We start from the raw sequence: 26984 nt of genomic DNA, 5'->3' as shown, positions 1-26984 counted from the left end.
CTAATGAGAAGTCTATGAAAATCTTATTATTCTCTGTATATAATGTATCTTTTTTTCTCTAGCTGCTTTTAAGATTTTTCTCTTTATCACTGATTTTCACCAGTGTGGTTATGATATGGCCTAGTATAGTTTCCTTTATATTTATCCTTTATATTTATGGGCTTCTTTGACCTTCTTGGATTTGTGATTTATACGTTTCATTAAATTTGGAACATTTTTGTCCATTATTTCTTCAAATATTGTTTTCTTTACCCCCATCCCTTTCTGGGGCTACAATTAGCCCTTTTTATATTGTCCTATATGTCATTTCCTCCCCCAGTCTATTTTCTCTGTGTGTTACATTTTGGGTTGTTTTTATTGCTGTCTTCAAATTCATTATTTTTTTCCTGCAGTGCTTGATGTGCTAATGATCCCATCTAGAGATTTTTAAAATTTCAGATGTTATATTTTTCATCTCCAAAAATTTTATTTGCTTCTTAAAAAAAATTTTTTCTTTAGTTCTCTTCTATCATCTTTTCCTTTAAAAGTATACTGAGCATACTGAGTGTATTTATAATAGGTGTTTAAAGTCCTTATTTGTTAATGCCATCATTTTTGTCCTTTCTGGAAATGTTTCTATCAACTATATTTTTCTATTCCTTGGCATGTCTATTAATTTTTGACTGGATTTGTTGAATTTAATGTTGTTGAGTCCTGGATTTTGTCATAGTCTTTTAGAGAGATTTATACATATTCAACAGTCTCTCCGTTTTGGCTGAAGGGAACACAGATTATTTTTAGTCTTGTGTGAGCTCCGAGAATTGTTTGGCCTACTGCTCCCCAATAACTGGTCTTTCCTGGTCTTGTGGTTTCACATGACATAGCCACTGGTTTTTATTCAGCTAAAGATGCCAGGGTACTCCTCTGCAGATTTCTGAAGCTCTTTCTTCATGAATTCCACCTCCTAAGTTCCAACCAACTTGGCCTCCTCAAGTCCCCTAAACGCCAAGCCCTGTCTTCTTAACTCAGTAAGACCTGTCTTCTCAGTGAGACCCAAGGTCTTTGTTTGAGTTCCCTTTCCCTGCACCACAAACTGGAAATTGCCTCCAGGCAGAAAGCAGGGTGACACAGGGCTCATCTTGTTTCTTTTCTGTCAGGTACAACAGTCCTGGACTGACGTTTGTCCAACGTCTGAGAACAGTTGTTTCATACATTGTTCAGTTTTTCGGTTAAGTCCAGACTCATTTCCTCTTTTCCAAAAGAGGACGTGTTAACTATTTCATAAATGTTATTTGCTATCATTAAAATTCCCCTCTATGGTACTTGTTGTTTTTCTTCTCAGGAAAAGTTGATGGAATCATTTACTCTTGGTATCCTCTAGTAACCAACGTTCAGATTCTTGAGTGACTTCAATGGGAACCCGCGCTGCCTCCGCGCAGGGTCAGCTAAGCCCATTTCTCCCCCCTCCGCCCCGCGCACTCTCCCCTTCCCTTCCTCCTCCCGCCCAAGTCGGCGGACGCGCTCGCCCTCCGCGCGCGCCGGCCCACTGCGCCTGCGCGACGTGCAGACGCCACACGCTCCCGGAAGTAGGAGGTGTCCGCTCGATTTGTGTGGCCGCCGCCGCGGGAACGGGAGCCGGTAATTTTTCGACGGAGAAAGGCGAGCCTTTTGGGCTTGGCCGAGTGAGAGTGGGTGAGTGTCGGGCTCCAGCAGGTCTCTTCTTACTTGGCACCCGGCATGGAGGATGAGCAGAGCAAACAGGCAGGTGGCGAGGCCGTGGCTCCCGCACTGCAGGAGTCGCCGCGGTTGGAGTCAACGGAGGAGCGACAGCATCCGCATCCCGAGGTGAGGCGCCTGCCCTCCCGCCCCTTTCTTCTAGGGTGTTCGCGGAAACCGCAGCCTGCGTGTCCTTGGATGCCAGCCCCTGTCGCTTTCCCTGTCGCAAGCTCTGGGAGTCTTTACTCGGAGTGGCTGTCATTGAGACCCCTTTGGTCAGAATTAACTTCTGGATGAAAGTAAATAGTCAAGAGAAGTGTGTGAACTGTGGTTTTGTAAGTAATGAGTGAGAATTCTGATCTGAACATTCTGTGCACACTGTTGCTATTGCCATTCTGTGTAACCCTTATCGGTAATTGGTGGGCTGTTGTTGTTTTTCCATCGCATAGTGTGCTCCGGGTCTGTCACTTAAGATCATTAAGCCCATCTTCTTCCAGCCTTAACAAAAGGTGATTGTGCCTGTTGTAACCTCATCCCTGATTTTTGCCCATTTACCACTATTTCATACAGACATACGGCTAATTTTCTTAATGATTTTTACGGTTCACTGGTAGATCCTAGTTACAGTGGCAAAATGAGCTTATTTACTCATTTGATGAATATAGTTATTTTGACCAACGCTGACGGTTGTAAATAATCTAAGACTAAAATTGGTCATTTTCTATCAACAACAAGCAAATTTTGAGCACCTCTTAGAGTGGGTACTTGCAAGAGGCTTCCTAGTTACTGCTCCTTCCATCTACAGCCAATTCCCCACGAAGCAGCTAGATTGGTCTTTTAATAACACGAATCTGACTGCTTTGCTGCACTCCTTAGTCTTCAGTTTGCTGTCCAGCAGGACCTGGCTCCTACTTGCGTAGCTCACTGCATCCCACACCGTTCTTCCCTTTTGCTCCCAGCGCCTCTGGCTTCCTTGCTTTCTTTTATGGTATTAAGTCTTTCTCTTTCCTCTGTATGCTCCTTTTGCCCTGCGAGAGCTTTCTCGGGGTTTTTGCATAGTTATCTTATTCTCCTTATGATGCTGCTTTGAAAAGGGCCTTCCGTGTCCCATCTAATGAAGCACTCTTCCACCTCATCTCCCTCTTCAATCTGAGATACTGTCAATAAGATCATGTTAAGTCAGTTTAAAAATAGTTTTTAAAGTTTATTTTGAATAAGAGAAGTGTGATTGAATATACTTCATTATATTTGAGTCTGAAAACATTGAAATATGGAGACACAAGGCCTGGGACTGTGTTCCAAATTGGTTTTAGTGACTCATATTTGTTAAAAATCTTTTGTTGGATGCTCATAAACGATGATACAGTTTTATTTCAACCTCAATTAAGCAAGATTTTTGTTGGAATTTAGCTAAGTACATTTCCATTATCTCTAATGTCAGTTGTGTTTGTAAACTAATAGATGTCTCATTTTTATATTTTTAACAATTAGTTCAAATATCATCAGAACTCTTCCTTTGGTATAATTTTAATCAAGTTAAATACTGCTTCTAAGTTTTTTTTCTTTTTCAGTGAGCAGATGGAGAGGGTTTTGTTTTTTTTAAAATTAGTGAACAATTTTTTGGCAATAAAATAATGGAAACATTTCGAAAACATCTATTTTCAAATGTTATTGCCACAGAAAAAAAATTTCTTTTGATAAGCAGTTACTATCTGACTTATTTGTTAAAACACTTTATTTCACCTTGAAATAACACATTATGTTCATTAAAAAAGACCCAAAACTTCTAAGGATCAAGCTGTCAATCCCTTTCTTATCATGGAAAAGGACAACAATTTTGGAATACCTATCTTTTTGTAAAAGAAAATACGTAACTTTTTTTTAAGTTCAACAGCACTTAAATAAGTACTTTGCCACGAGATCGTTGGTAAGCTTCTGTTTGGTATAAAAGATTTTTGTAGTCACTCTCCCTAATGTAAAGATTCTCTTATTTGGTATAATATAAACCATAAAACCACTTACCTGGACACATGAAAATTGCAAAATGTCACAGTACTGTGAAGGTGAATATTCTTCTCCATACTGTGGAGTCTGCCCTACTTCCTCATGTGGCCAGTACTGTGTGTGACATGTGACGGACTGGTGGACGCAGACAGTGGGGAGGATGCCATTGTCAATCTATGTGTTATTTAGTAAACTAATTTTGTGTTATTGTAGATTAATAATCCATGTAGGGTTTTTAATATTTTCTTTCTGCTCCTTAGTGGAGTGACTTGAACATCCTTCTTTGGAAACTTAGTGTAGACCTGAAATTTGGGAGGAGACACTGATCACTGAGTACTGGATCTTGACTGTGCCCTAAACTTCACTGAAGGAAAAGGGCTCAAGTGGAACCTAAGAGAGGACACAGATTTTTCTTTATAGAAATCATGCTTTATAAAGTATCTAGAAGAGGCCTAAGTGTTACTTGTGGGTAATGTTTGTAGCTACAGTTTTAGATACGAATTAAGCAAGTGAATCAGAGAGAGGATTTAGCCAAAAAGAAAATTGACTTAAATTAACTGAAACATCTGTTTTGGTAGTCGAACTATTACTCACTGTTGACCTAAATTTTAACCTGATTGAACATGAAGTTTAAAATGCAATGTAAAGACAAAGAATAAATTATTCTGATTCTAATCAAGTTCTAATGATATAGTAACCAGGTATCGTAAATTTAATATAGTACTGAAAGCTAATTATTTTCTTAGTTTTAGTCAAAGATCAGTGTAATAAAGCTTTTTAAACATTTGTCAAAAAAGAACTTCAGTGCAGTTATTTTTCAATTTATGGACAATTAACACATTAAAATTGCTGACCTCTTCCTCAGCGGAAATGGGAGTGAGTCATTCTTGAGTGCTCTAGCACAGCGTCTAGCATTATATTTCCAGTAAATGCATGTTGCCTTAAATTGAGAACTTAGAGTGAGAAATGGTCCCTGAACCATTAGGATCCATTGTAAGACAAAGATTATGGCCTGTTCATGGTTATCCCTCTTTAAATCTGTAAAGTTCACATGGGGACAATGTGGTAAATTATAACTGTTAGCAAGATTTAATATGGATTAATAGTAAGTAGCAAAGTATTTTTGAAAATTCTGGAACATACCTGATATTTGTTACATTGCATGTAGAAAGTAATTGACTTACAAATGAATCTTTGAAATTTAACATTAATATTTTGGGACTACCTGTAGAGTGATTAAAATTGAGTCACTTTTTTTTTTTTTAACACAGATTTTGATTCAAGAAAAGAGAAAAGGTTTATAATGTAGTAATTAGTTATCCTGAATAACTGTTGTATGTGTAACTTTTGGCGATTTTGTGTTTTGAAACTGAATACATTTTCTCCTTTGTCTTAGGTACTAGGAAGTTTTGAAGTAGATTTCTAGTCCATTTTCACTTTACATTGGGCAATTTCTATTAACTTTGTGGAATGCAATCAGGTGAAAAATTCTTGGGAAGTCACTGATTTATACATGCATAATGTTGTAAAGATTAATTTAAAAAATTAATTCATTTGTAAATTTTAAAATGTCTGTTCTATAGTCTGTGGTGGTAATAAGTAAAGTTGCCATTTATTAATAGCTGCGGTGAGTATGGTATTGGGAGCCTGATATACATAATCTCATTTAACCCTTATAATAATCTTGCCTAAATACTATTTACCATTACTAGTATCACAAACTAAATGCCATTGAGACAATTATTACACTTGTTTTATAGATAAGGAAACAGACATCAGTGACTAATAAGTAACTACCTGAGGTAACGCTGCTAGTAAATGGTCAGCTGGGGCTCTGTTCTGAGGTGGTCTGATTCCCAACATCAGTGTTCTTCTAACTTAGCTTCATTGCCTGTAAGGAACTTCATGACTCAGAAGAGAGCAGGGTCAGTGGTAGTGGAAACAAGTATCTCTTCTTCCTGTCCTGCCCTCCCTCCAGTAGCTGCAGTGGGCAGTTTTCATTGAACTTCCCTCAGGAGTTTGAATCTTTAAGATGCTGGTACTAATCATAAACTATATGGTTTTTGGTTTTTTGTAGAAAAAGCAACGATGTAGATTTGATGGCCAAGAAACAAAAGGATCTAAGTTCATTACCTCCAATTCCAGTGATTTCAGTGACCCAGTTTATAAAGAGATTGCTATTACGAATGGTTGCATTAATAGAATGAGTAAGGAAGAACTCAGAGCTAAACTTTCAGAATTCAAGCTTGAAACCAGGTAAATAAAAATAATTTTTTAAAATTATAAAAGTAGTACATGCTCGAAAATCATGCTTGTACATCCTAGAAAATCTTGAAAACACTGGAAAAATTAAAAACACTCTGTAATTATGCTACTATAAATAAATAACCATTATTAACAATTCAAATAACAACTGTAATTTGCATTCTTGTACATTAATCTTTGTGTGTACTTTGAGAAATGATTTCTGGTAGTCTTTTAGAGATAGACCAGGATCGCTGAGTTAACGCCTATGACTGTTTTGACAATCTACCAGCAATGCGTAGGAGTGTTTATTACACCAAATATGTTTAAACATTTTTTTTAGTTGCTCATTTCATTGTTGGATAATATTTTATTAATGAGATTGAATATTTTCATTTTTCATTTTCTTTTGTCCATTTGTATTGTTTTTATGAAGAGGATTTCTTTGTAACCAGGTAATTTAAAAAAGTCATTCACCTATCAGGAAGTATTTTTTTTCCCCTGTTTTTGTTTCTAAAAATGCAGAATAGTATGCTTTATGTTTAACTGTATATTGACTGAGAAATGAATGCAGCTTAGCCAATTGTGTGTGTGTGTGTGTGTGTGTGTGTGTGTGTGTGTGTGCGTGTGTGTCTTCAGTGAGATATATACACAGTTAGGTTTTTGATAATTTTTTTGTAAAGCAAATCACTTTATTTTGACTTGGAGCATGGGCAGGAATGACTTCAGGAATCCAGAAAAACATGAAGATTTTTGATAGACAATAGCACTTCTAGGCATCAAGAAAAAATTGACTATATACAACAGATGAAAATTGTTATTATCTCTGGGTACCCCAGAACCCTTCTTATAAGGAATATTCCTCCTCTTTGCTTTAAAATAGAGCTTCACTACTTTTCAAAAGAGCACATATATATATTTTTTCTCCTAGACTGTCTACATTTTAATTTGTGAAGAAAAATTTTACTTCATTTCCCCAAACTCTTTCCATTATGAAGATACAACCTATAGCCTACAGAAGATTTTTTGAGCAACATATTTGTCCTTCCCAGGTGTGAAGACCAATCGCTTACTCCTGACTTGTAGGGGAGCTAGTGATCTAGAGGCATGTTTATACTTTATTCAATAAGTACTTACTGAATTCTAAGCAGTACTAGGCCTTAAAGTTATAAAGGTAAAATAAATATATTCCCCACTTTGGAAAACTCACGGTCTTTTGAGAAAGCACACAAACAAATAATCACAATACAGAGTAACCAGTGCTATATTGGAGGTATGGCCAAGTATAGCATGAGAATACAGTAGAGAGTCTATCTTAGGAATTCAGGGATGACATTTGAATGGATGTGCCAGACAGAAAAGGGAGACAGGGTATTTCAGGCGTAAGAACTCAAAAATCCTAATTTCTGTGGGTATGTTTTCTGCTACATGAGCTTTCTTTTTCGTCAGCTGTTGTCTGACCAAAGTTATAGGCCATGAAAGCATACTACAGGTTCAGGTGATGACTTGCCACCATGTTTTGTCTGCAGTACGCCCCATGCCATGGGGAGTGGGAGCACCCGAGGATGGTAAGTCATAGCCAAGTTGTGAAGGAACCCTGTGCTAAAGTCTGCGTTTTACTTTGTAAGCAGAAGGAAGCCACTGAAGGCATTTGCAGCAGGGAATTGACATTAGTGCTTCGTTCTCAAGTAAGGCACAGAGTGACAAGGAGGGCTGTGGGAGTGGAGGCATTTGCCAGAGTCCAGGACGCTACTGAGAGCCATATCAGAGAGAATTAAGGAGAAACAGATTCTGAATGTCTTACTAAGTTCGCACAGGCAAACATGGTGAGGATTTGGATGTGGATGGGCGAGGGAGATGTTAAAGATGCAAGTCTCTCTGGAGCAACTGGTTATATGTTTGTGTTGCCATTTGGTTTATTGGCAACCCATTAATAAAATACAGCTTCTCCAAAAAAAGAGAGAGGAAAGAAATTAAGACAAAGTAGTCCAAAGCTGTCACATGACAGAGGTCACTCAATACCTTAATATGAAAGGAGGTAAAGGGTTTCCTTGCTAGGTTTGGTAATTTGGAAAATCTCAAGCAAATAAATATGTTAAGACATTTTGTCTTAAAACAACAAACTGATGAATTATTAATATTGGCGTGGATAGGATTCATTTTCAGTGGTAGTTTAGAAAGGAAAACAAAAGGTTAAAACAAATTTTTTAATAGTCACTAATAGGTGATGTGAACAAATGCCTTGCTTGTCACTGCACATTAATTACAACTTAGATCTTATTTTTAACTGTCATATGTATTTGCAAGCCATTATAGACTCAGCTAAATAAGTTCTGAAGGAAGTCTGAGCATTGGCTATTGCTTTTAATTTTTTTGAAGAAATACATAGTATTTGAAGAATGTAACCACCATTACCAGCCATTGTTTCTATTTAGAACCACCAATTCCCAACCCCCCATTTGTGGAACATGTATTTTTAAAATACCTGTAATACTGAAATCTCCCAAATCATATCTACTTATGGTAATTAGAAGTCTACAATCAAAAACTTACTGAATATTGCAATGTTTTTCTGGACACAGAAGGCATCTTCTAAATGAGTTTAAGGTATCTTCTAAATGATTTTTCCTAGATAAATAGCTAACAGACATTCAACTTTATGTACCAGTCTCATAATGTTTTCATATTCATATGGACTTTTTTAGTTGTTTAACCTGTGGAAGTCAAAAGAAAGAAAAAAGCACAATATGTTCAATTTACCTGAATTTTCATACTCTGAAATTTTTATTTGGCCAGTCGGATAATTCAGTGTTAACTTCAGTTTTTGTACCATGTATGTCATCTTGGTACTTAAGGCAGTGTCGTCGTGTAGGTGGTGTGCCGACAAGGTTCATGGTGTGAAGTACCAGTATAGACGGGAGAAGATGCTCGTAACAAACTACAAAAACGAAAAGTTACTTGTGAAGGAAAATATTGATGCTGTATTAACATTATATTTTAATTAATTCTTTGCTAAATTAGCTTTGAGTCTTGCTTTGTTTACATTTATTTTAGTTAACATTTGCTAAATTATGTTTTGCTTGTCAATGTTCAACCCAGTGCAAGCAGGTAAGAATTCAGACCTTGACTGAAATTCACCTAAGAGTTAATTTTATTCTTACTTCCCTTAGAGGAGTAAAGGATGTACTAAAGAAGAGGCTGAAAAACTATTATAAGAAGCAGAAGCTGATGTTGAAAGAAAGCAATTGTGCTGACAGTTATTATGACTACATTTGTATTATTGACTTTGAAGCCACTTGTGAAGAGGGTAACCCACCTGAATTCATACATGAAATAATTGAATTTCCTGTTGTTTTACTGAATACTCATACTTTAGAAATAGTAAGTGAATTGTTATATTTTAATTTTATTTTTAGCAGCAACTATTCTGGGGTTGGCTAGTAAGGCAGAGGATCTCATTTGTTTCAGCTAGAATTAGAGTTCTAAAGTGAGCTTTTTGCTCTTGCTGTATGCTTTGTATCAGCTTGATTAATAGAAAAGCTATAATAAAATAATTTCAGCGTCTGCTTCTCTCCTTTTTCGGTAGCTAAAATTATAGTGTTTTTTTCTATTTGCTAAGATTCTGGTTGGGTGTCAGAATCTCCTGGGGTGTAAAAAAAAAAAAAATACAGGTGCCTGGCCCTCTTCCCAGAGTTTCTGATTTAGTTGTTCTGTGCTGGGGCCCCTGGCATCAGCATTTTTAAAAAGATTCTCATTTTATATGCAGTCAGGGTTGACAATAACTGCTATAGATGAATGTATGCTCTGATCTCTGAAAATGATAATTTATAGAAATCACCTTTCAACTTAGAACTGGCCATCTTTCTGGTGAAAAGTTAAGGGGGAAACAAATCTCATAATTTTTGCTTCTAGTCCATATAACATGTATGCTTTAGATGCTTGTTTTCATTGCATTGCTAGTTGGAAGTCAACAGGAATTCTCCAAACTATTACTGTGCCTCCTAAAATCTGAACGAGGACATATAAGATCTCATCTGTCCATAGTTACTTCTGTAGTATCCCGAGTTGTCACCAACGCACTGGGAATAAGTGTAAAAAGGCTTTATGCATCAAAATGCATAGTTTTTTCCTTAGTGTTTGTTGTTCACAGCCTCTTTTAGGTATATTCTTAATCAGCCTATTTACATAATTTCCTTGTCCAAAGCAAATTAAAGGTCAGTAAATCAAAAGTAAAAACGATAGTTCCAAAGGCATAAAATCACTAGATTCCACTTCCTCTCTTTTGCTCAAGGAGATTGCTCTAGTAATTCTCCCTCATTTAGATATTAATGATTTATTGCTTCTACTATATTGTTCCCATCACATTCACGCATGTTATTTTCACACCATAAAAAGCCTTCGCTTGATCCCACTTCCTCTCCAGTTACCATGTTTCTTTGTTTCTCTATGGCAAATTTCTTTGAAAAAGTTATTTATTTGTACATCTGTTTCCTCCCTTTCTCTTTTAGGTTTAAGATTATACAGAGGGTGCAGGTTTAGGATTTAGACAGAGGGTGCCAAAAAATGTATGCATTCTTCCCAGCTTCCTACTATCAGATGCCCCAGGTTCAATCCCAGGTCTCATCTCCGTATAGATTCTCCCTTAACGATCACATCTGTCATCCAGTTCCGTAGCTTTTAGAAACTAAGTACTGATGACTTTCAAATACATATCTCCAACCTGGACGTCTGTCGCCAGCCTGCTAACTTAACATCTATCTCTACTTGGGCATCTAAACAGGCATCTCAACATGTCCTGAATTGAATTTACCCTGAATTACGTATTTTATTGCATCCTTCCCTAGCTTGAGTGAGGGCAGCTCTGTCTTCCTAATGCTCAGTTCATCCTTGACACTTGTTCTACACGTACAGACTGACAGCAACTCTTATTTACTCTGCCTTCAAAATATGTCCAGAATCCAGCCACATAACTGCACTGCTGTGACTCGTCTGAGCACCTGTCATTTCTTGTCTGGATTTGCTGTATTCACCAGCTAACCGTTTTCTGTATTTCTATCCTTGTCCCCTACAGCCAGTTCTCAACAAAGGAGCCAGAGTGATCCTTATAAAACACAAGCTGATCATATCTCTCCTCTGCTCAAAACCCTTCAGCGCCTTCCCGTTTAACTCAGTAAAAGTTGCATTTCTAATATGATCTGGCCTCTTGTTACTTCAGATTGTCAGACAAGACAGAGTAAACTCAGATTGTCAGACCTCGTCACTTCCCAGGGCTTTATCTCTCAATTCCTTTCCCCCAGAGGTCTTGCTGCTAATGCCCTCCCTCCCTCCTTCCTCTCCCTTTCTCCCATTCTCCCTCCCTTCCTTCCAGTCCTTCCTTAGCTCTCACCTTTTGAATAAAGCCTAACTGGTTACCTGTTTAACAGTGTAGCTTAAACACCGCTGCATCCAGTGTTTCTGATCGCTCTCACCTACTCTATTGTCTGATAACCTTCATTACCTTTTGACTTACTATGGAATTTATTTATGTAATTATTAAATACTTGATCAATGAATGCATAGTTCTCTATAGCATTATTCTGTTGAAAGTATTAAAAAATTTAATGAATAACATTTTATCACCTGCTTGTAATGGCAACTTCCTTTTTTTAGAGCATAGTTTTGAAAATTTTTCATTTAAAATTATAGAACAAAATACTTAAAAGAATATAGACTTCATTTACCTCTGAAATTCAATTAAATAGATTTTTTTCTCTTTTATAATATGTCTAGTCAGTAAAGAGCATCTAACTTTTAAAGTTCCAATGTTCTCTGCTGTTCTTTTGCTCTTTTACAATATATTAATAACTGTAATTCATCTGCTTAATACTAGTATGTAAAAAGAATTATTTGTAGGAAATATGAACAATTATTTTTAATTCTTAATTTTTAAGTCTTCTACCACAAAGACTATTCTTTTGTCTTTTTCTCCATATCTACCTAGTATTAACAGTTGCTGCCTATAAATCTTTAGGCTTTGAAATTATTGCTGATTTTTCACAAGTGACTGAGTGTGATCTGGTTTAGGAAGACAGTATTGGGCTAGAGAAAAAAAACAGAGGTCTGAGCCTGATGATAGCAATACTGGCCTTTCTGAGTTCACAGAGTTGTCAGCATAAAATAAGAAGGCAAACCTGAAAGCTTGAAGAGGTTAAACATTACTTAAAAAAATACAGTAATGTCTCCCTTTAAACTACAAAATACCATATAATCAAATTTTGACAATTCAGAATTTAGTTTAATGGAATCTTAGTCTAATAAAAAGGACTATTCATGAGTAAATGAGAGAGCAGTAAACTGGAGCTAATTCATTATAACTGAAGACTGGTATTCAAAAGAAGTTATTTGAAAAGTATTTGTTATCTGGAAGTAGTGGTTGCATTAATAGGCTTTATAGTTTCGAAATATTACAAACAAAATTATCAACACTTTGCTCCTCAGGAATATGTTTAAACTTCAGTTTGAAGCCTTGCTTTCAGATACTTGCTTTATCTTAAATTTTGAACTATGCAATACAATTTTTTAATTAAAAAAAATCATTGCTTTGGGAGTAGGGAATTACCTTTAAATTGTTAAAAATCTGGAAAGGTCTATGCAGTGAGCACCAATAAGATTACAACTTTGTGTGGCTGAATTTGTCATGTATCATGTGTCATATATCCTAAGTCATAGAAAATATTTTTAACTTGTTGTCCTTCCCTTGTAGGAAGATACATTTCAGCAGTATGTGAGACCAGAGATTAACACACAACTTTCTGATTTCTGCATCAGTCTAACTGGAATTACTCAGGTTATAATTCTATGTTCCTTTTTTGGGAGTTTGAAAGAAGTTTTGAAATTAGGGATTTATTTCATAGTTTTACAAAATTATTGCTGTAAACAATTTAAATTAATGTGATACTTTCCTTGCTTGGTAAAGATCTTTCATATTGTAGTAGTTAAGAAATAGGAAAGCAAACTTTACATAAAGTTTTCTCCGATAAAATTTTTCTCAGCTTTTCCTTTCAAGGAGTTGTAATGATGAATCTAAAGGTTCATTTGTTTGGAACATTACTAAAGTTAAGTGTTAACCATGCTGAACTTGGAGCTAAAGTTTTAAAATGTATCTGTTTACAATTTGACTTACTATATAGTATAGCTTAATTTTTTTTAAGTCCTGATTTTTGGGTGTATTCTAATGTGGCAGACTCTTTGTTCATTTACTTAGTTCATTCATTCACTCAACAAATATTTGAGTGCCTACTATACTATTTGCCAAGGTACTAAGGGATTCAGAGATGCTCAAGTCAGTCTCCTCCGCTCAGTTAACAATCTTATTCAGGAGGACACAGAATAAACCGTGGTCTCAGTATGGTTAGGAAGGCTGACAAGTAAGTCAGTGTTCCATCAGGTATTATAGGCATCTGTAAAAAGGGCTTCCTATGACAGAAGGAATGGAGGGCTGTCCTGGGAAAACCTTCCTCAAGTTAGTGAAATTGGGCTGAGTCACAATAGGTCAATAGGTGGAAAAGAATGGTCATGAATGGGTGTGAATGGCAGAACTCTAAGTAGTTCAGGATGGTTCACATGCAGGTGGGTAAGAAAGTGATTACAAATAAAGCTAAAGTGGTAGGCCAAGGCAAGCCAGATCATGAAGAGTTTTGTGTGTCTTTATATCTTGAAAGCCCTGGGGAGTGTTTGGAGGATTTGAAGTATGAATGAAAGTGATGTGATGGAGCAGATTTACATTTTAGGGGGAGGTGAGTCTGGCTGTGGTATGTAGTATGTAGTAGAAAGATGTGAGCTTTGAGCTAGGGAGACCACTTTAAAGGGCTTTGGCTCTTTTTGCAATGATATGGTTCTCCTTTTTTTAGACCTCAACCTTGCTGCTCACAGATTCTCTAGAGTGGAGAAAAGGGAAATCTCTTCTCACTGAGCCATAGCCCTTTAAAGTGGTCTCCCTATCTCAAAGCTCACATCTTTCTACCACATACTACATAAGTGAAATAAGTCAGACGGAGAAAGACAAATATCACATGATCTCACTTATATGTGGAATCTAAAGAACTGAATAAATGAGCAAAGTAAACAAATAATCTCAGGGATATAGAGGGAAAACTGATGGTTGCTAGCTGGGAGGGGGGTGGGGATGAGGGGGAAGGTGAGGAGATTAGAAAGCCCATGTTAGTAGTCACAGGATTGCCACGGGGACACAAGCGACAGTTTGGGGAATATAATCAATAATGTAAAGAGTTTGTAGGGGGTCAGATGGGCACTTGTCTTATTAGGGAGACCACTTCATGGACGGTGTAGGTGACCGACCACTGCACTGTACACCTGAAGCTGGAGCTGAATAATAATGTCAACTATACTTTAACATATATATATGTATATATATATGTTATGTAATATATAATACATATATGTGTGTGTGTGTGTGTGTGTGTGTAGTTATTTTGTATACCTGCAACTAATAAGGAAAAATTAAGAATAGAATTGCAAAAAAACAACAAAAAGAGAACCACTGGGGTTGATCTTAAATCTTAATTTTGGGAGGATTATGTACTTCACTTGAGAGCAGTCCCTAATACTTGGCTATAAATAATTCTTAATTGTTTTAAAAATGAAATGTTAGATAGAGCTCAGCCAAGGAAATCATGAAAAGTTTAAAAAATCATAGCTAAGACTTTCTCTTACTGTTACTTACCCTATAATGTTTATGTCTGGCAGATTTTTATGTATTTTACTTTTGTATCTTCAGGATCAGGTAGACGGAGCTGATACCTTCCCTCAGGTACTGAAGAAAGTAATTGACTGGATGAAAGTGAAGGAATTAGGAACAAAGTACAAATATTGCATATTAACAGATGGGTAAGTATTTAGGAAAATTATCTTTTTTATATACTTTGTAAGATTAAAGATGTCTTATTCATTTAACTTTTAGAATAACCACAAAAATATTACTTACTAAATAAAGGAGACAGTATATTTCCTTTCATATTCTTGTTCCTAGTTAAATTTGAATCCGAGGGATCAAAGAGAGGAACGAAAGCAATGATGATTGTCTAATTCAGGATAAGAAGACTAGAGAAAGATAAATATTAATATGTAAAACTAAAATGTCTTTATTAAAACTTTTTATCAGGACACTTTCTTGCTCAGAAAAGTCCAAACTTCAGTCTGGCTTTCGAGTTTCTTTCATCTAATCTCACCCTACCTGTGTAGCCTAATTCACCTTGCCATTCTTTTGTACTCTAGTTAGGCTGGCCCATGAATCACATGGTTTACCTTTTCTCTTTGTACTTGTTCATGGTTTCCTCTCTACTGGAAGACCCTCTTCCTTGACAGCTTTATCATTCAAAGCCCACCTCATGTTTTAGTACAGACATTACAATTCACATTGCTGTGTGTGTGTATGTGTGTGGTGGTGGTGGTGGAGGTGGTGGTGGTGGTGTTGTTTTGGCTTAAAATCTTGCAGCTTCTGAGATATGTACCATTCCTGTTGGCATCTGACTAAATATTCTGATATCTAAACTTCAGGTGTGTAAGATATATGTTTGCAAGGAGATTAAAATTCTTTTAGAGCGAGGACTTTTGCTACTTTGTAGTCTTCCATTATGCTTGCTGTAGTGCTGAGTTCAAAAAGTACGCTTATTGTGAAATGGAAAAATAAGAAGAAAGATTAGAAAGATCAAAACGAGGGTTACAACAGGCATTGTACCAAGGCAGCTCCTCTCCCGTAGTGCTGTTAAGGTTGAAGAAAGTCCTGATGAATTTCTGTTTCAAACTATGGATGGACTGTGCACTAAAGCTACGATGTCACCTACATAAAGGGGTTAGAGACCCTCACATACAAGAGGAAAAAGAGCATTGAACTGAATCACATCATAATTGTGTTTAAAAGTAGAAGTTTGGGAAAATATTGATGGGCCTCTTTAGAAATCTCTTACTGATTGCAGCACGAATGAGCAGTGTTCCTGCTAAAGTATATAGGAGTTTCTGTCATAACAGTATGTGCGATTCTGCAAGATCTTCCCATTTTGGGACAGGCCATTCAAAACCTGTGCAATTTTGTAAGCAGAGCACTAACAAAAACAAAATCGATACGTCCAGAAATAATTTGGATAGCCCAGGCAAGCAGCTCAGGGTAGGTGCAATTGCCTGAGGATATTACAAATACACAGAAGCAATAGGATCCTGGTGACAGGCTGTTTCTAATTTTCTTAAAATACTCCTGTTGTCAGTACAGCAGCTGAGTTGAGAGCTTTTTTTCTTTTCCTGCTGAAGGTTATAAATCTGATTGCTATTATTCTGACTCCCTCTGCCCAGGAAACCCCATGTATGAACCAATACAATTTCCACATTATACAGTCAATATTTTCCTTAACTACTTGGTTGATTAGTGTTGTAGAAACATACTTTGGAAGAACAAATTATATTCTGACTACTTAATACCAACTCCTTTTGTCCCTTTCAAGTATTTTGTTCATTTGTTTTTGGTTTTTGTTTTATTTCCATTACACCCTCAAATAGCTTCCTATATGATAAGCCTGATGTTGAAAGTTAGCAGAGTTATTTTAGAGTTATGAAAAAATTCTCTACAAGATAGAGGTCTGCCCAGATAATCAGAATCATAAAAATGATCAAGATGAGCCTAATAAGAATTAGTTTGTGAAAAGATTTAATATACCAGACTTTGTTTGTTTTTTAAAGTTTATTTTTGAATTACTATTTTGGAGGAAGAGAGGTTATTGTCTAAGCTTGATGTTATGTGTGAATATAAGAAAGAAAGGTGATATGTGTAAATAAAAAACAAGAATGACTTAAATACTCATTTGTGAGAATATTATAGCATTTATTTTATCCATTTTTTTTCCTGTTTTTGATTTATAAGTTCATGGGATATGAGTAAGTTCCTAAACATTCAGTGCCGGCTAAACAGGCTCAAATATCCTCCTTTTGCTAAAAAGTGGATCAATATTCGAAAGTCATATGGAAACTTTTACAAGGTAAAATTTCTATATTTTATTGATTATACTCTTATGCTGTTGATGATAAATTGTTATATTTTGTATGTACATTAAGTTGTGATTTACAAGCTGCTTTTCACAGAAAAAGGCCATATGACTAGTTGTTACTTTTCAGATTCCGAATTGGTTATGTTCATATGAGTTTAGAAAGATAAGCTATTTTTCTCATTCATCCTGTTGCTTAAGTACATTAATACAGTTTTCACTAACAGGTTTGGAACTATAGGGGTATTCAATATGTGGGTTGTTTGCGGAACAACTGCTCCCCACTGAATTTTAATTTTATCAACGTAAATTCCTGTGTGTATTGTAAATTTTTAAAATACATTGCAAAGTTTGTAACAGTTGGCTGTCTTCCATCATGGCCCTCACCAGTATTGGCTCCTGTTCTCCCGAGGCAAACATTTTCAACTTTGTAAAGCTATTTCTTCTAATAATGACCTTAACATTTCTAAATTATATATTTCTTGAATTTCAGTTTGAGATATCTATTAAATTCCTGCAACAGAAGATGAAAATTTAGCTCTGTTATAAAGCCACCATTCCTGCATGTCTTTCCCCTCCCTGCATTTTTCTAATATAGTTTTATTACCTTTATAATCAAGTCATTATCCAGTGTTTACATTCCTATGACAATGGAGAAGGTTTACAACTTTTTCCCAAATAAACAATAGACTTCTTTAGTTGTTTTCTTATCCTATTCCTTTCCATTCAAACTGTAAATCACTTCTCAGTATCTGTACTCAAAACATTCAGGTAGTCTGTCAGGTTTTTTTTTTTCCTTTTCCCCCTTTGGGATCTACCTTCCTAGAGCCTTTAATCCTGTTCTAATCTGAACTATTTGTTCTTCAGGCTTCTTCTAAAATCATCTAGGTGATTTCCTTTGCTACTCTATCATGTGTTAGATCTTGTGTCATCTTCTCTCTTTACAACTTCATTTTGTTGAAGCCCCTCCTGAAGTATCGTGTTTCCCTGAAAATAAGACCTAGCCGGGCAATCAGCTCTAATGTGTCTTTTGGAGCAAAAATTAGTACAAGACCTGGTCTTATAAGACCGGGTATAATATAATATAATACAATATAATACAATACCCAGTCTTATTTTACTCTAAGACCGGGTCTTATATAATATAATATTTATCTAATATAATATTATAATATTTATATAACATTATAATTAATATAGTGTAATCATATAATATTAATATAAGATCTATATAATATAAGACCCAGTCTGGTATTAATTTTTGCTCCAAAAGATGCATTAGAGCTGATTGTACGGCTAGTCTTTTTTCCGGGAAAACACGGTAGATTCATGAGAAAAGGTGTTTTTTCTTAAAAATGTTTTTGTGTGTGTGGTTTTAATGTTTCTTAACTATGCATATAGAAAAGTGGAGTTTGACTGATTGTTTTAAAGTGAAATCCCTTGTAACTTCCACTTACTCAACCCCCTTCCTTCCTCCCAGAACTCCCATAATCCATACTTTTCATGGGAATCATTTCCTTGTTTTTCCTTATAGCTTTAATGTTTATATGTTTATCTTTACACCATGTAGTTAGGTTTTGCCTATTTTTAAACATGATATAATTAATGTCATACTGGCTGTTTTGTTTATTTTGAGCTTTTTTTCAACATTATATTTGAGATTTATCCATGTTGTATATGAAGCTGTTAATTTATTACCTTTATAAATTAATAAAAGTTAATTTATTTGATTGCTGTGCAGCATTCCATTGTATGAATATACCAGTTTGCTTATCTAGTCTGTTCTGGCTGCCGTTGGGGCGGTGTTTGGTGTGAGGCCTGTGTGAACAGAAGTGCTATGAGCCTTCTTGTGCGTGTCTTCTAGGGCCGTGTGCATTCATTTCTCCAGGGTGTAAACCTCTGAGTGGAATTGCTGGCTTGCAGGATATGTGCATCATTGGCATTATTAGGTAATTCAAAAGAGTTTTCCAAAGGGGTTGTATCTGTTTGCACGCTCACAAAAAGAATGTGTGAACTGACAATTGCTCCCTGTCTTTGTCCGTATCTGGTATTACTAGATATTTAAAATATTTGTAATTCTGATAGATGTTTGGTGTCCTCTCACTGAGGTTCTGATTTGCATTTGCCTGATTACTCATGAGGTTGAGCTTCTTTTTCTGATTATTAGCCATTTGGATTTCTTCTTTTGCAAAGTCTGTTTAAATCTTCTACCCATTTTTTAAAAATTGGGTAGTCTTTCCTTTTGTAGTTGGTTTGTTGATCCTTAGTGTGGATATCAGTCCTTTGATTATATTTGGTAAATATTTCTTTCTTATGGATTTATCATCTTACTCATTTTGTGATTCCTTAAACATGTTATGAAAAATGTGTTCTTAAAAAACAAATTATGAAAAATCATAAGCATACCAGTGTAGATACAATGAACCCTCATTGCCCATTTCATCAGTTAAACTCGCGTCCAACCTTGTTTCGTCTATATTCTTTTGAAGCAGATCTCAAACATTATTTCATTTGATGTTGTAAACATTTCATTATATAACTCCAAAAGATAAGAACTCCTTTAGAAAAATATAACCACCATACCATTATCACACCTAAAAAAATTAAAATTTTGAAAATTCCTAATGTCATCTAATCATCATAAATTTCATAAGTATTTTGTTTTCTTTTACCTTTTATGTGTTTTAAAGAAACTGAGCCATTTGTTCTGTAGTTTCCCATAGTCTAGATTTTGCTAATTGTATCCTGTGATATAGTTTCAAATGTGCCTCTGTCCTCTGTATTTCTTGTAAATTTGAAGGGGCTTGATCATACTTAGTTTCTTTTTTTTTTGCAACAACTACCAAGTTGTAATGAATTCTTACATTAGGGTGTCTTTTTCAAACCTTTAACTTAGAGGAATAACTTATTTATTCTAAGGATAATAAAACCATAATTTTCAAGGTCTGCATAAAAATATCTATAGCTCACAGTACATTAGAGTGATCAGAAAGTTGTAGATACGTTAACGCAATTGCCAGTGCTCTTTTGAGGAGAGAATATTTTTCTGTGTATCTGTTTATGTCGACCAATTCCTTAGACTGCTCTTTTCTTCTGGTTTTCCCCTCTTCATAATAGATACCAACTATAATGTCAATTAGTATAAATTGAGGAAACTTACGTTTTCTACTTACGTTTTCTTCTTTAGAACATTTCCTCTTTTTTTTGTTTTGTTTTGTATTTGTCTTATCCAAGTACACTTAAAAGTCTTACCACAAATTTCTACTATATGCAATGCTAACAATGTAACGTCTTTCGTATGTGGTATGTACAAACTATTCTTTCCTCCTTTTTAAAACTAAAAATGACTTTTTAACCAACCTTTTTTGGGAGTGGAGGGTGGCGATGGATAATTAAACTTGAAATTATTCTTTCTTTCCTTTTCATAAATGTGAAAAACTTATAAGGCAAACAATACAGTTCTGTTAAATAACGGGCTTTAACTTAAAATGGAGTTTGATTTTTTTTTTTTATCAGTAGGCTGAAACAATATGAATAAAAGTACAGCCTAAAACAATTTTAAACAAGATTTTAGAAAATAAAAAAAGTTTTCTTTCTGTGTGACTAATAAGACTTAAAAGTAGGTTTGGCATGTACAAAATTATGCAAATGTATTAGTTTATTTTTTTATGGTTCTACATATGCATTAGAATGTCATTTTTGAAGTAAAATAAAGAATGAAATATACGTCTTTAAGTGAAACCTGTGTTTTTATTTTCTTTTTTGTTTTCTCCTGTATAAACACTCAATTTTGGGATGAATTTGAGATAAGCTCACAAGGAGATCATTTTCCACTGAAATTAGACAACTTGTGCCCTTGCCCTTCATATTATTAAACAAAGAAAGACTTGTTTATATACATAAAAAGTTGAAAATGATAGTGAAATATTCATTACTTTCCTACGAATGACAGAACCTTCTTCTTTTGCAGAAATCCATAACTTCTCTAGAGGCAGATCAGTAAATCTCATCTCTAGTGTGCAGTTGGACTGTACTTTACAAAGCTCTTTTCTCAAAGTCAAATTCTCAGGCTGAGCAGAAGATTCAGAGAAAGGGTCCTACCCCTAGTCGTATCCTGGTGTTGAACGGGAGGAAAAGTACTGTCTAGTTTTCTACAGTTTTTCCAGATGGCTTTCAGTTCAATGCATAAACATTTAAGATTTCCTTCTGCAATATGATTTTTACAAAGATTCAGTTTCCTTTGAAAATCCAAGACTCTTGTCACTTGAAGTCAAATGTTTTCTCTGGGGTCTTATAATAAGCACTTGTTCATTTGGTTTATGAGATGAAAATGTCTGCTAAGTAGACTGTTGTTGGCAGTTCTTCTTCAAGCCACTCAGTAAAATCTGGCCTACTATTTTTCTACCATTCACTTTTCAGGTCAGACACCTCTCTGAGAACTTTTTTTTGTAATAGGCCCTGGGAAGCATGAGGTTTACGTATTCTTTATCCAGGTTTTCAGATTTTAAATATTGAGTGAGAGAACTGGCCTCTGTTTAAGAGTTAACCATTTTTCTAGCACTATCCAGGACTTTTCACTTTATCTCTGAGATTGCTTTTATTGTGGTAAAATATATGTAACAAAATTGACCCATTTAACCATTTTTAAGTGTACTGTTCAGTGTCATCAGGTACATTCACATTATCGTGCCTCTCCAGAACTTCATCTTCCAAAACTGAAACTCTGTAACCATGAAACAAAAACTCCCCAGTCCCCCTTACTCCAGCCCCAGGCAACCACTCTTCTACTTTCTGTTTCTATAAATTGTACTACTCTAAGTACCTCATGTAAGTGGAATCATACAGTATTTGTCCCTTTGTGACTGGCTTATTTCACTTTGTATGGTATCTTCAGGGTTCATACGTATTGTAGCACATGTCAGAATTTCCTTCCTTTGTGAGGCTAAATAATATTCTATTGTTTGAGCATTGCTTTACTTTTTAAGGTTGAATAATATTCCATTGTATGTATCTACCACATTTTGTTTATTCCTCCATCTATTGATGGACACTTGAGTTGCTTCTGTCTTTCGGCTGTTGTGGATAATGCTTCAGTGAACATGGGTTTTCTGTTTTGAATAGAAGTAGTAAATGTTGGCATCCTTATTTTGTTCCTGATTTAGAGGAAAAGTTTTCAGTCTTCCATCATTGAATATGCTGTGGGTTTTTCATATGCGGCCTTTATTATTTTAAGTTCGTTTCTTCTATTCCTAGATCGTTGGGTATTTTTTCATGAAAGTGTGTTTAGTTTTGTCCAATGTGTTCTTTGCATCAATTGAGATGATCACTTGTTTTTTCCCTTCATTATATTAATATGGTATGTTACATTGATTATTTTTCATATGTTGAACAATCTTTGCTTTCCAGGAATAAATCCCACTTGGTCATGGTGGATAAATCATTTAACATACAGCAGAATTCAGTTTGCTAGTATCGTTGAGGATTTTTGCATCAGTATTTTTTTGCATAGTATACAGACTATTGGTCTGTAATTTCCTTGTAGTGTCTTTGTCTGGCTTTAGTATCAGGGTAATATTGACCTCATTGAATGAGTTACGAAGTGTTCCCTCCTATTCTATTTTGTCAAGAATTTGACAAGGATTGGTGTTACTTCTTCTTTAAATGTATTTAAAAAAAATTTTTTTTTTATTGGGGAATATTGGGGAACAGTGTGCTTCTCCAGAGCCCATCAGCTCCAAGTTGTTGTCCCTCAATCTAGTTGTGGAGGGCGCAGCTCAGCTCCAAGTCTAGTTGCCATTTTCAGTCTTTAGTTGCAGGGGGCACAGCCCACCATCCCATGCGGGAATTGAACTGGCAACCTTGTTGTTGAGAGCTTGCGCTCTTACCAACTGAGCCACACAGCTGCCTCCTTCTTTATTATTTTTTGTATAATTTTGTAGAATTCACCAATGAACTCAGTTGGTCCTGGGCTTTTCTTTGTTGGGATGGTTTTGATTACTGATTCAGTCTTCCTTATTGTAGGTCTGTTTAGATTTTATGTTTTCTTCATGATTCAGTTTTGGTAAGTTGTGTGTTTCTAGAAATAGTCTATTTCACCTAAGTTATTCAATATGTTGGAAAAGTTATTTTCAGAAGCACATTTTTTAGGTGATATTTAGTGGAAGGCCCAGAATGCATTGCGGCATTACAGCTTAGGGTAATTATTGATGTTTGTCATGGTGAGTTTATATCATTTGCTTTGTGATTCTTCCATTAACCCAATGAGTAAACAGTACAACTGTTATTCTCATGTACAGATGAAGAAGCTGAGGCTCTGAGATATGTAGGTGACATAGCTATACAAGATACATAATGTAAAACTTAATAAATCTTCTTCCTGATAGGGATATACTGAAGATAGAACAGTGGTTCTCAAAAGTGGAAAGGCATATTGAAATTTGGAGAATGTGTGAGATTTTTATATTTATCAAAAGGGAGTGGGTATTCGTTAAATAGGTGGAAAAATACCACATCACATTGTCTTTCATTCTTGATCTTCATTATCTTTAGTCATCTAGAAAGGCTAAATTTTTTTTTGGTGTATCTGTCAAAAGAGTCGTTCAGATAAAATAATACAGTACAGAAAAATACCATGCAAAAAAGCATTAGTTTGGGTTAAAATGATAGCGCTTCAATTTAAATGTTCAAAACAACACATTTTCTTTCATAAATGATTTGTTAAATTACAAAACTGCAAACTTTTCAGATGCCTTGAGGATTCCATCTGTTGATACATATTTTTGTCTAAAACTCTTAAGATCACTTTTTTTAAAGCTCTGAATGTTTATTTATTTGCTTCAGTTGATCAGAAGTATTTGCCCTTTGCCTAACTTTATTTAGCTGTTACTATTAATTTTCAGTTTCTATTTTGCTACTTCACAGTGACTTATAGAATACTAAAGAATTATTTACTGTTTATGTTTTAGGTTCCTAGAAGCCAAACCAAACTAACAATCATGCTTGAAAAACTAGGAATGGATTATGATGGGCGGCCTCACAGTGGTCTTGACGACTCTAAGAATATTGCCCGAATAGCAGTTCGAATGCTTCAGGATGGATGTGAACTCCGAATTAATGAGAAAATGCATGCAGGACAGCTAATGAGTGTGTCCTCCTCACTACCAATAGAGGGCACTCCACCTCCACAAATGCCACATTCTAGAAAATGACAGCATTTTTGCCCTTTTGCCCATGAATCATTCACTCTAACTGCTACAAAGGTAGCAGATGAATGCTTATTGAATTAGTCTTGCGGTGTAAAATTTAAGCACCTTAAACATTTAAAATCTCATTAACAGTTATAGATACATATATGTATGTGAACAGATTCTGTGGGGAGGGCATATTGAATTAGTTGTCACCAGCACTTTTGATATGAGCAGTATTTGTTACACAGTAACAGTTCCTGCTTAGAACTGAATTTTATAATTTAAGGTGTCCAAGATATGTTCCATTTGGTTTTAAATGCAAAAATTTATTGGCTCTCATTTTGAATGTCATCTCTTATTGATGTTAAAATATATGGTGTATTTCTACATTAACATTGTTAGATCAAATCCTTTCTTAAAATGAAGATTGGAAGATAGGCCTTTGGGTTTTAAGAATATTATAGTCCTTTTGATTTTTGAAGTTTATATGTGAAGTGCAGCTGGTGATGAATTTCATGAAGTACTTGGTACATAAACAATCTACCTATGTTTCTTTTCAATTCATAATTGGAAGGCTTGTAATAGATTATAGGGGTCTGGTTAAAAATTCAGATGAGATTAATGGAAAGTCAGAAGAAAATACCTGTAAAGGAGTACAAGGGCTGTAGCTCAAACTTTATAATGCGTAGGTAAATTAATGGGGTTTTGGGACTTGGCTTTTTAGTTTCCCTCCTCTTTGTGACATATCTGCCCTTATTCTTAAATCTAGAGACCATGCTTTGAAGTAGACTTAAAATTAAGGATTACCACTTTATTTTGCATTTGTATTCAATGTTATGAATAAGGTTAATAAAGTTAAATAATGCTTTCTACAATATCTTATGTTTTTATTATTAAAAACTGATTTTACATGGTGAGTGGCCACTATGTGGGTTGAGAAAATAAAACTTTTTATCTAGAAGCTAAAAATGCATATTTTCAGAATTGAATTTCCCACAGCTTTCATGGGGCAATTTCATTGACATTGCTTCTTTTCTTTTCTAATAATAATTGTGATGCTACTTTATTTTAATGATTTATATATTATAATCAAATGAGTTTTATAGAGGTTTTCCAAACCTGATGCATAGGAGAAAAGTAGGTATTTTTTTTGGTATGAGAATACACAGTGCTGTAGGTTTCTTACTTGAAAAAAATGAATTCTGCTCTTGGGCAGTAGTTGTAGAATCAGCATAATAAAGAATAAGTGGAGAACAGAAAGCACAAGGGTATATGATGCCCTTAGACAGACCGATATTGATTATAGTAAAACGAGGAAATCTAGATGTTTTAGGTTTATACAGTAAATTCTTGAGGTGAAATGGGTATATGCTAAGATTTTTGTGAATCCTAAATAGCACCATATAATGTACCATAAAGTATTACTGAAAGTTTTAAAGAACTGCCTTCAAATCCTATTGAGTTACTGTGCCAGGGCAGAGGAGTAGAGAATAGCAAATCACTACTGAAAAGTGGATTCCAGGAGTTCGACTAGGCATGCTCCGTAGGTGAGTGTTTCCCACATAGCCACATTCATGCCATAGCAAAGCTGTACTTATCTCACTAGTTTACGAGTTGCTCATCAGTAGCTAAAACTGCAAGTGGGAAATCTGGGAATAGCAAAGAAGTATTACGTTGCCTTCCTCTTTTGTTTGTTTTTGAGTCAAGGTGCTGATTTCTTCACCCATTTTTCTTTTTGCCAAGTACCAAAAAGCTCATTTTGTATTCCTTGTTGATATCCTTAACATTTTAAGCTCTCAATATCCTTTGGCTCAACCAAATATTTTATCTGCTGATGCTTTGCTATCTAACTCATTTTTAAAAAGACTTTATTGAGATATAATTGACAACTATAATTTTATACCTTTAAAGTGTAAAAGTGATGATTTGCTATTCAATGTAAAATGATCACCAAGATCAAAATAATTAACTTATATAGTTAACTTTTTGTGTTTTTTTTTTCTTGGTGCTGAGAATGCTTTACGAGCAGTCTCAGTAACTTTCAAGTATATGGTACCATATAATTAACCATAGTCATTCTGCTGTACATTAGATCCTCAGAACTTACCCTTTTTATAACTGAAAATGTGTACCCTTTGTCCTACATCACCCCACTTCCCCATTCCCCAGCCCTTGACAACCCCATTTTATTCTCTGTTTCAATGATACCGGCCTTTTTGTGTGTTGTTTTATTTCTGATTTCCACACATGTGACCCTACAGTGTTTGTTTTTCTCCATCTGGCTTATTTCATTTAGCCCTCCAGGTTCATCCAAGTTGTTGCAAATGGTAGGATATCCTTCTTTATTGTGTCTGAATAATATTCTAATATATATATAATTTTTGTTTCAAGATATTTTTTGAGTTCCCTTTTGATTTCTTAGATTCATTGGTTGCTCAGAAGTATGTTGTTTAATTTCTATTTATTTGTGAACTTTCTAAGTTTTCCTCCTATTACTGATTTCTAATTTCATACCATTGTGGTCAGAAGAGATACTTGATAACTTGATTAAATTAAATTAAATTAAATTAAACTTGATTAAATTAAACAACATACTTCTGAGCAACCAATGAATCTAAGAAATCAAAAGGGAACTCAAAAAATATCTTGAAACAAAAATTATATATATATTAGAATATTATTCAGACACAATAAAGAAGGATATCAGTCTGAGACTTATTTTATGACCTAATATATGATCTATCCTAGAGAATGTTCTGTTTATGCTTGAGAAGAATATGTATTCTGCTGTTCTTCGATGGACTGTTCTTTATATGTCTGTTAG

At 35.0% G+C, this 26984-nt stretch overlaps 1 protein-coding gene across 2 annotated transcripts; it reads left to right on the top strand.

Moving 5' to 3' along the window:
• The first annotated feature begins 437 nt into the window (after window positions 1-437).
• ERI1 (exoribonuclease 1) lies at window positions 438-25813 on the top strand. Of its 2 annotated transcripts, none has more exons than XM_033105098.1 (7): window positions 438-1671; window positions 5777-5955; window positions 9114-9324; window positions 12686-12769; window positions 14720-14829; window positions 16853-16967; window positions 23939-25813. In XM_033105098.1, exons 2-7 carry the CDS (start codon window positions 5903-5905, stop codon window positions 24179-24181), a joined length of 816 nt encoding a protein of 271 aa, XP_032960989.1. In that variant the 5' UTR covers window positions 438-1671; window positions 5777-5902; the 3' UTR covers window positions 24182-25813. The 2 variants fall into 2 exon arrangements, with proteins under 2 accessions (XP_032960989.1, XP_032960988.1); XM_033105097.1 differs by having other exon boundaries at window positions 438-1824; window positions 23939-25798.
• Window positions 25814-26984: the final 1171 nt, after the last annotated feature.

The sequence above is a fragment of the Rhinolophus ferrumequinum genome, chromosome 4 (genome assembly GCF_004115265.2).
Source record: "Rhinolophus ferrumequinum isolate MPI-CBG mRhiFer1 chromosome 4, mRhiFer1_v1.p, whole genome shotgun sequence".
Taxonomy (NCBI): Eukaryota; Metazoa; Chordata; class Mammalia; order Chiroptera; family Rhinolophidae; genus Rhinolophus; species Rhinolophus ferrumequinum.
Note: the sequence above shows the minus strand (reverse complement) of the source record. Positions and strands in the feature narration are given on the sequence as shown.